The sequence below is a fragment of the Suncus etruscus genome, chromosome 2 (genome assembly GCF_024139225.1).
Source record: "Suncus etruscus isolate mSunEtr1 chromosome 2, mSunEtr1.pri.cur, whole genome shotgun sequence".
NCBI classification, from domain to species: Eukaryota; Metazoa; Chordata; class Mammalia; order Eulipotyphla; family Soricidae; genus Suncus; species Suncus etruscus.
The window spans coordinates 113677492-113688747 of record NC_064849.1 but is presented as its reverse complement, the minus strand read 5'-3'; the positions used below and the strand labels follow the sequence as shown (position 1 = coordinate 113688747).

The window sequence follows — 11256 nt, the reverse complement described above, 5'->3', positions numbered from 1 at the left end:
ACCAGAAGAAGCATAATAAACTGTCCCCCATAGAGTGGGGAAATCAACATGCAAGAGCTTACAATAATTAAGTCCTCTCTCTCTAGTTGCTCTTGACCTGTCATTACATAACCCAAGAGATGACTAGAAAAGAATTTACTTGGGACCCTAATTTAGAACTTTATTAAAATAGTTTTTGGCACACCCATTGGTGCCCAGACTTACTGCAAGCTTTGCATTCAGGATCACTCCTAGTAGACTCAGGGAACCATATGATATGTTGGGGATCTAACCCAGGTCGGTTGCATACAAAGCAAGCCACTACTCATGGTACTATGGCTTTGGACCCAGATTTTACTTTAAAGCTATAACTTAATTCCTAAATGTTGTCCCATGTATGGAAATTTAAAATAATATTGCTGAAGTGAAAGTTAGAAGTTAGAATTCCTGGGGCCGGAGAGATAGCATGGAGGTAAGGCGTTTGCCTTTCATGCAGGAGGTCATCGGTTCGAATCCCGGTGCCCCATATGGTCCCCTGTGCCTGCCAGGAGCAATTTCTGAGCCTGGAGCCAGGAATAACCCCTGAGCACTGCCAGGTGTGACCCAAAAACCAAAAAAAAAAAAAAAAAAAAAGAAGTTAGAATTTCTCTCTCCCTAGGGTGCCTAAGTGGCACCAAGTCCAGCTGCCATCAGTTGCCCTCTGGATTACAATGCTCTCTCTCAGTAGTCCCAGACAAGGAAAACGTGCTCTCTTGTAAAGAGCCACTATTCACCATTTTCACAAGATTGAGTTTTATTTCTTTGAAAATAGAAAAAAAGAACAGAGCAGAAACCACATCCTTTGTACTCTAGTATTTATAGACAATCAGCAAATAAAGCAGATTTGCCTTTTAATTGATGTGGGAAAGTCTGCCACAATGAGGAATCCCTGCCTATTTTTGGTATCTTCTCTCTTCATTGTTACTTTTTTCCTGTTAATTCCTCAAGGTAAGACTAATATTTCTATCATAAATAACACTTATTATTAATAAGTAATACTTTTTATTTCTATTATAGACATTTGTAAAGCAGAGCAAACCTTCAATGAACTATTGATAGTAGTAGCTAACTATACTAAGAGGAGAGTATGCTTTTATTTTAGAGCGGGAAAATATCTTCCTTATTCTTTACAGAAGATAAATTGCTGTTCATTGCTGCCAATTTATAATTTTAAATATGCATAAAAACAAAGACAACTGGGGCCAGAGCGATAGCACGGTGGTAAGGCTTTTGTCTTGCACGAGGCTGACCCAAGACGGACCTCGTTTCTTTCTCTGGCTCCCATATGGCCCCCCAAGCCAGGGGTGGCTTCTGAGTGCATAACCAGAAGTAACCCCTGAGCATCACTGGTGTGGCCCAAAAACCAGTTCAATTTTGAGAACCCCCAAAGTACTCTGTAACTCTACTCTAATTCTATTGCGGTTGGGGGTTGTACCAACTTAGCATGTCTTGATTTTAGTAATGCATATGTGTCAATTTGAAATGCTGTCTAACTCATAGCATTGCCAACTGATAGGTAATGGGCCCTGGATTATTCAGGACTATCTTTCAAAACATTCCAGGAATTGAGGACTCACAATCTGGGAATAACAAGTGTGGAGCAGCCACGAGTTTTCCCCAGAGTCTCTTATCTTTTGGAGATGTAAATGTTGATTGATATAACAATTGGTCTTCTAGGAATTCTCAGGGTAATTATGTTTTATCTTGCATTCAAGTGTCTATTTGGGGAGTCATTAGGCTGAGTGCAACACAAGCACACTACTACTCCTGGCTTTGCCTTCCTCCTTATCTTGTGAGCACTCAAGGAAACTGACACAGCAAATCAATATTTGAGGCTCTGGAAGAGTATTCTCAGTCTTCCTACACATGAAAACGATCTAAAGAATTCTCTAATATCTCTGGGCAAAGATTCTAATTTATTTTCATTTTGGGTTGAAACCAAGAATTGTTCACTATTAATTGTTCTAAGTACTACCCTTCAGTCTTCTAGGAGTGCTTGGTTGAGAATGATGTGTACTTTTCTTCTGAGATTGGCACTGACCAAACATAGAATTTGCCAGAAAGAGAATTCTGAAATAATGGCTTTTGGAGCTCAGCAGACATAATGACAACCCTTCAGGATCTATCTAAATATGACTCTCACTGGACCATATAAATTGAGCTGTGGATAAAGTTCTCTTGATTTCTCTAAGTTCTAATATTTTTTATTTCATTTTTGGAGGACAGGATTCTGAATTCAGGGCTTATTCTTATACAGGGATTACACCAGACTGGGCTTGGAGAACCACATACAGTACCGAGGACAAGTACCTACTCACTGAACTATTTCTCCAGCCCAATATTTTTTAATTCTAGAATTTTCCCTTACTAACTTTCTATGTACCATCAGAGCCCTTGTGGTGACATTCTTCCACTTCCTCTTAATCTCCTCAAACCTTATTTTAAAAATATACTTATTTATCTACAATTCACACTTTGTTGGAACTGGACAATGGACTCGCTTTAATAATTATAGGAATTGTGCCCTATTTAGGGGACCACGAGTTTCAGCCAGTGGTCAAGAGAAATCTTTTAGGAGAATCCAATAATGGCTGGTATAGAAAGGTGGAGAGCTAAGAGTTTATCACAAAGCACTTTGTATGGATGATTAACCTTGTGTTTAAGGCCAATAAGTCTCTAATAATGGATCTCTGCTCTTGGAAAGACATCCAGGAAAATTGATTAAATACAAATCTCTCAATTAATATTATTTTTTTCTCATTCTTACCTCATTGAAAGGGACCTCAGATTAAACTAGGAAATCCAATCTAGACAATGGAGTTATAGTAGATGTTATTCAGCTTAGTAGATGGTATTTTTTCAACAGATGCAGAAAGTGCTAAGTTTTTAGAGAGACCAATGATCTATTTTACAAGGACTAAGACACTTGCCTGGCATATAGCAGTTCCTGGTTTAATCTATAACATTGCATAAGGTTTCTGAGTACCACCAGATGTAGCCCGGTAAATCCTCAAGCAACTTTACGATGGCCCAGGTAATCTTCCACATCACAGGGCTGAAACAATGCCATGGGCATCTCGTCCCGATCACTATATAGGAGATAGGTCACAGCTAAAAGTTAATAATATTGGGTTGAAAATTTGACAAAAGCTAGAATTATAAAGGGCAGTTTCCAATTTCTACAGACACTTCTACTTCCTTAGAGTAGTACTAAGTCAGTAAGAATGGAGGGTACATAGAATGTTATCATCACAGTCCCTCTATGATCAGTGCTGATGGTACGTACCAACACATGGCTTTCTGCTCATTGAAAACACTGGTCTGAGTTTATTAGCTGTGAAGTATTTGTGGTCTGACAGTGCTCTTACCCATGTATCCTCTTCAAGACGATAAAGTATGTTTGGTCTTTGAAATATGGCTTCAAGCAGAACTCTGATGGGTGGACACTGACATGATTTGTCTTTTCCTTTGTAACAGGTTTCTGTGGACAAATCATTGGTGGCCAAGAAGTCACTCCTCACTCAAGACCCTATATGGTTCTAATTAAAACCATTAAAGACAATAAGATAAAGATTTGTGGGGGAGCTTTGATCAATGTGAACTGGGTGTTGACTGCTGCTCATTGTACTATGTGAGTGCTTGAGTTTTAAAAAATTGTTTTTGGACACATACTAATTTGAAAAAAAAAAACTATGTTTATTGTAAGTGCCTCAAAATTTATGTGAGGCCATGAGTCTTTACAAAACCTAAGTGTTTGAGAACTTACATTACTCCAACAGAAAGGTAAAACCAGACCACCTCAAAGAACTAGCCCAAAGGGGAATCCTCAATGAACTTTCATAAGTTCTTATACATTTTACGCTTTTCTGCAAGCATGGCCCCTCCAATCTTGTTTCCTTCTTGTGGTTCCACTTTTCAACTGATTTACTCTTAGCCTCCTACTCTGGCTCCCCCATTTATGCAGCTTTGTTCAAACCCCTTCTTCTTCTTCTTCTTCTTCTTCTTCTTCTTCTTCTTCTTCTTCTTCTTCTTCTTCTTCTTCTTCTTCTTCTTCTTCTTCTTCTTCTTCTTCTTCTTCTTCTTCTTCTCTTCTTCTTCTTCTCTTCTTCTTCTTCTTCTTCTTCTTCTTCTTCTCTTCTTCTTCTTCTCTTCTTCTTCTTCTTCTTCTCCTTCTTCTTCTTCTTTTCTTCTTCTTCTTTCTTCCTCTTTTTCTTCTTTCTTCTTCTTTTTCTTTCTTCTTCTTCTTCTTCTTCTTATTATTATTATTATTATTATTAATTATTATTATTATTATACTAAAATAGGGGGCCCAGAGATAATAACCTATCCCATTGGTATCAGACCCAGACCTAAGTTTTGCCTCTGGTCTTGAACTGATGCTCAGATAAAATTCACCCAGGGAGTTGAACCACCAACCTTCTGTATGCAAGGCAAACACTTTACCTCCTTGCTATCTCTTCAGGCCCTCAAGTTTGCTTTTTAAAAAATCTTGTTTAGCTTGTTACAGAGTTGATGATGATGATGGTAATGATGATGATAACAGTCATATATTTTAAATCATCTTATCCTTCCCGAGGCCCACTAGAAGTAATTGCTGAGCCGAGTTCAGAGCCAGGATCAATCCCCAGGCACTTTGGTATGGCTCCCAAACAAACAAAACACATCTTATTTCTTAGTTTTTAAGTATATGTTTTATGAATCAGGGATATATATCGGTGGTAGAGTGTATGATTTCCATATATGAGGCCCTGGGTTTTATGCCAAGTACACCAAATTAAGAAAAACTGTACATGTCTTTTTTTTTTCATGCCTGCATTTCATGAAACTGCTCTGCCTGTAGTGAGCTCCAGCTCCTTTTAAAAACAATACCAGTTAATAGCAGTTTGCTTCTTTTTAGAAACAACAGTACTCAGGTCATCCTTGGGGCTCATGCACAGAAGAAAAGTGAACCAGGAAAACAGATAATAAATGTTAAGAAATGCATCCCCTATACATCCTATGATTCAAGAACACATGAAGGCGATCTTCAGCTTCTGCAGGTACCCACCTTGGATTGTGTCCTTCCAGTCATTTGATTGACACCTATCAATCTTAGGACCTCTTAAAACTTGGTCACTTACATTCAAGACTCTTTTGGTCACCTCTGCAGCTACAAATTATGCCTATTTGAAAAGACCTCTGACAGTTGGACTAAAGTTTGATGTTAAATATGACTTTTATTTATCTTGTTCTATTAACACTATTTTCCACAGCTGAACCAAAAAGCAACAATTAATAAAAATGTGCAGCTCCTTCCTCTACCAAAAACGTGGAATGACTTGAAGCCAAACACAGTGTGTCGAGTTGCAGGATGGGGAATAACTCAAAATAATGCCAACAAGTCCTCCAACACTCTGAGAGAAGTCAATATAACGGTCATAGACAGAAAAATTTGCAATGATCCAGAACACTATAACTACAATCCTGTAATTGGGCTAAACATGATTTGTGCTGGAGACCTCAAAGGAGGAAAAGATACATGCAAAGTAAGTGAAATAGGACCCTGCTATTAGCTTTCTATCAGTAAGTTATAAAAATAGAGAAAAATGTCATGACATTAGCTTTACACAGTCCTGGTGCTATTTTGGTTTGGTGCCACAATTGGCTGTGTTCATGACTTACTCTTGGTTCTGCACTCAGGGAATCACTTCTGACTAACTCAAGGGACTTTATGGGGTCTGGCACCCTGTCGGTTGCTTACAAAGCATGTACCTTACCTGCTACACAAAATCTTTAGCCCCGTATCCTAAACTTTTTTTGCTCATCCAGCAGTGCTCAGGAGTTGCTCCTGAGTTGCTCTGCCCTTACACATAAATCCTGGCATTGCTTAGAAAACCATATGCCAGGGATCGAATACCAGTCAATTGTGTGTAAAGCAAGTGCCTTACCTTCATGTGCTATTACTCTGGTCCAAGTCTTAGTAATTTTTGAAAAAAGAAAAAAAAAGGGGGGGACCAAAGAGATGGTAAAGAGGTTATGATGAATGTCTTGCAAACAGCTGACTCTGGTTTGATCCCCAGAACCCTATGATTCCTCCAGACCATTGCTGGGTGTGACAGCAGTTGGGGCTTTTCCCTTTCCAGGCCAAAATGGGCTTCAGGAGCATATCAATGTGTGCTTCCAGCAAGACCTGGCTTCAGAAAGGCTACTGCAGTTGAGCAAATCAACCCTGGCCCCATACCTTAAATACATGCAAATGTGCTGATTCTAGAATTCCATTAGGAAATATAAAGTTGCACTGAGAATGAATAATAATACTGCAACTTACAGCTAAGTGGCATCTCTCTTGCCATGGAGCCAGTTAGTTTATAGGTATTATTATCCTGGGCTTCCAGAAGCCTCCATCCCAATCCCTATGTTCAAAGGAGACATGGGAAAGCAAAGTCTCCACTAGAGAGCAGGAAAGGGTTGTCCTGGTTCTGTGTCTTTAGAAAGACAATTATCTACTGAAGAAAAGTAAAAATAAAATCTTTGCTCTTTGTGTTGATATTCCATCTGCATTTGACTATTTTGTCCCTCAAGTAAGTACACCACTTGAGAAAATAACCAATATAAAGAAAGACTTCCTTTCTATAGCAGAGATATCACCTCAAAATTAGTTGATAATAAAAATAATAAATAAACCAAATAACATTGCTTTAAAATATTCACAATCATTTTGATGTTTGAAACACTCATTTTCAATGATACTATTAGCATCCATTTAGCAAACATATGAAATACTGATGCCACCACTGCTCTTGTCTTTTCAGGGAGATTCTGGAAGTCCTCTGATATGTGATGGTATTTTCAGAGGCATCACTTCCTTTGGTGAGCCAGGAAAATGTGGATCCCCAGAGGGACCTGGCATCTATACTCGTCTCTCACTGGAGTACCTCAAGTGGATCAATATAACCATGAGGGGGGCAGTGTAGATAATAATATTTTTTATTTCATTTGCTATCTCTTGTTTTTTTTTTTTTGTTTGTTTTGTTTTTCCCGGGCCACACCCGTTTGATGCTCAGGGGTTACTCCTAGCTAAGCACTCAGAAATTGCCCCTGGCTTGGGGGGACCATATGGGACGCCGGGGGATCGAACCGCGGTCGCCATCTTTCCTTGGCTAGCGCTTGCAAGGCAGATACCTTACCTCTAGCGCCACCTCGCTGGCCCCTCATTTGCTATTTCTTAATCATATAAATAAAATCCATTTGTATGACTGCATCCCTTCCTCTGTTCTAACTTTAGTGTAAATGAAACAAATACAGCAACCATGAGTATAATGCAAATGTGGACAGGATGGATGCCTGGGGAAGCTGGTAAGAATTTACACCATCCCTGCACAGAGTCTCCAGTCCTACCAACTGTCTGGCTGCACTGAGACCTGCAGCCAGGTGCATGGAGGACCAGGTTAGAACAAGAACTGGTACCTGCCATCAAATTTTCCAGGGGGCCAGGGGATTCTTAGGCTGGAAGAAGGTTTGGATCTTTGTGGGAATATTAATCATTCCCTGTTTCTACTTTTTTTTTAACATAGAAAAGAATTTTCAGGCACTAGAAAGATAGAATAGTAGGTATGGCCCTAATTCAATCCCCATGACCCAATAGAGTTTCTAGAGTCCCCACCAAGAGTGAGTCCTGAGCCCAGAATGAGGAATAAGCCCTAAGCATCATTGGGTGAAATCAGAAAGGAAAAAAAATTCCAGAGAAGACAAAGAAATAGTTTTACATAGGAAATATGAGAGAAAATCAAGAGAGAGAGAGAGTTTCATTAAGAGAAAATAGATACCTAGGGCTGAGATGTGGGCCGTTCCAGAATGGAGCATACCAGGATTTGACCCAGAAGCTATTGTATTGGTCTTTTCCCAGCTGTTTCAACTTGGATCTCTCTCTTACTTGCTAGATAATTCCTAAAGACGTTGAATTCTATTGTTTTTCTCATTTGAGACCTCTGTTTCTGAATTGTCTCCTGGTCCAGCCTTCTGGTTTAGACAGAGTACCTCTTAAATTGGTACCTCAGACTGGTCTTAGTCTAGGATGGGTTATTTAAGACTTCTTGTTTGTTTGTTTGGTTGGTTTGGGGGCCACACCTGGCAATGCTCAAGGATTAATCCCAATTTAGGGATTACTCCTAAAGGATTTGTAGAATCATATGGGATATCAGGGATAAAACTCAAATTGGTTGCATGGAAGGCAGCACCCTTCCTGATGTACTATCACTCTGGCCCCCAAGGGTCATTTAAGTCTTGAACATAGTCCTGGGGCGAGCAAAATAACTCATTTTCAGATCACATCTTGGCTTGCAGTTTTCTGAAATTTGTGAACAAACCTCCCAGTCCTTTAATCTCATCCCCACCTCACTGGTTACTTTACATAGAAAGCAAGACATTAGGAAATCAATGCCTCCAGCATCATTCATGTGTTAAGTGACCTATATTTTTTGCTTCTTTCAATGGGACCCAGCAAGAGTGATGCTAAGACTGTCTAGACTAGTAATAAGTAGAATAAAGGACTAACAATTCAGCAGGAAATACAGTCTAGGGCATTTAGATTTAAAGAAAGTGAGTCTTTTTTTCAAAGATCATTGTTCAACATCAACACCTGCTATTCATATTGATATGAAAGAATATAAGTCTAAGAGAGTCATAGAAACAGGACTTGCCTTACACTGTTTTCCAAAGGTAGGTAAGAAATTAAAGTTTTAGTGCTAGGCTGTTACATCCCATCAAAGAAAGCACGCACCAGACGTGGTCTTTTCCTTCCCTGGTGCAGGGCTTTCCTCTTCTAAAAGAATTATTTGCCAAAAGGCCCGCTAAGCGAAGTCAATCATTTGACCCTTTGCGTGGATTATTGGCGGTAATTCTAACATGGCTGTAACATTACCTCCTTCTCTATTTGGCCACTATAGCAATCCAGCCTCAGCTCTCCTACAGACAAAGAAATGTCAGTATCAAAGCCCGCCAAAAGTCTCCTGCTGAGCTCTCCTGTGATCTCTCTCTCTCTCCCCCCCATTTTCTTAAAGGTATCTGGTTTCTCTTTACCTGACTCTTCATATGCTAATTCTAGCTCTAATCTCATTGGTTCATCCCCTTTTCCTTTCTCCCTGGCTATGCCCCCAAAATTCGTCTATATAAGGCCCATTCAAGGAATAAAGCCTCTCTCTGGCCTCTCCCTCTTGTTTTCACCATGCAATTCTGTGTGGTTTCATTTATTTCATATTTCATAATTCATATTTCATATTCGTCCGCTCGTGCATCCGTTTGACTCCCAGTGGAAAAATAAACCCACTAAGGTTTGCTTCAGGGACTTTTATCTAACTATGATAAAAGTCCGCAGCACTAGGCTTTATTAAAGGAAGCACTTATCCTACCCAGAAAAATTATCAAACAGAAAATGAGCCTTCTTTCTCGGCCATTTCCATTTAAACTCTGAACTATCTAGTTTCTTAAATTCTTTCTCAGGCCAAATCAACATAGTAGAGGGCTGAAGAGATAGATAAACAAGTTAGTTGTTGCTTCATATGTAGCTGACTAAAATTCAATCCCCGGGACTCAGAATAGTCCCTCACACCCCACCAAGGAGTGATTACCGAGCACAGAGCAGGGAGTAAATCCTGAGCACTATTGGGTGTGTCACAAAAATAAACAAAATGACAAAATAAAGGACTTAATTAAAAAATAAAAAATTGGGCCCCGGAGAGATAGCACAGCGGCGTTTGCCTTGCAAGCAGCCGATCCAGGACCTAAGGTGGTTGGTTCAAATCCCGGTGTCCCATTTGGTCCCCCATGCCTGCCAGGAGCTATTTCTGAGCAGACAGCCAGGAGTAACCCCTGAGCACTGCCGGGTGTGGCCCCAAAAACAAACAAACAAAAAATAAATAAAATAAAACATTAAATATGATTAATAAAATAAGAAAATAATTTAATAAAATAAATAAAATAACAAAATCAAATACACATTTACTTATTAAAAATCAACTATGATGGTACAATGACTGCTAGTGGGGTAAGTTTTGAATTGTAGCATGAAAGGGTTCTTCGAAAGTACACTATGGGTGAAAGAGGCAGTTTTGTTCTCATTTGGAATCACTGGACTTTCAAATAATTAAGTTAACATTCAAACAATTATAAAGGAAAAGTAAAGGCAAAAATTTCAGCAATAAAATTAGATAGAATGAGGACTAGACTTTATTTCTCATTCCAAGAAGCCCTATCTGTAAACTTCTCCAAGAACTTGCCCCAGTGAGAGTTAATCAGGCTTATTGCTTCCCATCAATTACCCATCAAAAGGAATTTCTTAGCTCTGGGCTTTGTACAACTTGTCCACTATAAACTATGCCCAACCTTTCTGGGATGGTAAAATGAACAATTCCACCATCTTCAGGCACATACTGTTGATCTCCACTAGGCAATTACACCAAAAGTGCCAATATTCCCTATTAAGGGGGACCAACAGCCTTGTGCCATTTCTGGAGCCAAGTGCCAAGTTTCTGGCAATGAACAACGGAGTTGCTGGCTTAGAAATATGCTTTCAGGGCCAGCATGGTGGCGCTAGAGGTAAGGTGTCTGCCTTTCCAGCGTTAGCCTACGAAGGATCGCGGTTCGATCCCCCGGCATCCCATATGGTCCCCCAAGCCAGGAGCGACTTCTGAGCACATAGCCAGGAGTAACCCCTGAGTGTCTTGGGTGTGGCCCCCAAGAAAACAAAAACAAAAAAACAAACAAACAAAAGGAAATATGCTTTCAAGGGGCCAGAGCAATAGCTAAGTGGGAGGGCATTTGCCTTGCATGCAGTTGACCTGGGACAGACCTCAGTTTGATCCCCAGCATCCCATATGGTCCCTCAAAGCCAGGGGTGATTTCTGAGCACATAGCCAGGAGTAACCCCTGAATGTCACCAGGTATGGCCCCAAAACCAGAACTACAACAACAACAAAAGAAAGATTCAATTCCTAGGACTCAGAATAGTCAAACTATCTGTCCATCTGTCCCTTATAACTTTTCTGAGTCTAAAGTTTATGTCATATGGCCAACCCACCTTTCTTAAGGGAGTTGTTTGCTTGGATAATTTTATTCCAACCTTTGATTTTGAATCTCTTTTTGTTCTATTAAGATGTGTTTCTTATAGGCAGCAGAATGTTGGATTCATATTTTGTTTTAAGTAAAAAATTGCTTTTTTCTTAAAGGATAAGGGTTAAAAAATAGTAAAAGTGTGACAGTGGT

The 11256-nt window shown here is 39.6% G+C and overlaps 1 protein-coding gene across 1 annotated transcript; it reads left to right on the top strand.

The window, feature by feature from the left end:
• The first annotated feature begins 896 nt into the window (after positions 1-896).
• On the top strand, positions 897-6971 carry LOC126000944 (granzyme A-like). Its single transcript, XM_049768131.1, has 5 exons — positions 897-966; positions 3496-3649; positions 4916-5057; positions 5271-5543; positions 6810-6971. The coding sequence occupies exons 1-5, from the start codon at positions 897-899 to the stop codon at positions 6969-6971; spliced, it is 801 nt and encodes a 266-aa protein (XP_049624088.1).
• The last annotated feature ends 4285 nt before the right edge of the window (positions 6972-11256 follow it).

Coding starts and splice junctions, on each gene's coding strand:
- LOC126000944 (XM_049768131.1), top strand. CDS start 897: ATGAGGAATCCCTGCCTATTTTTGGTATCTTCTCTCTTCATTGTTACT. Junction 967..3,495: donor TTTCCTGTTAATTCCTCAAG/GTAAGACTAATA, acceptor CCTTTGTAACAG/GTTTCTGTGGACAAATCATT. Junction 5,058..5,270: donor GCGATCTTCAGCTTCTGCAG/GTACCCACCTTG, acceptor TATTTTCCACAG/CTGAACCAAAAAGCAACAAT.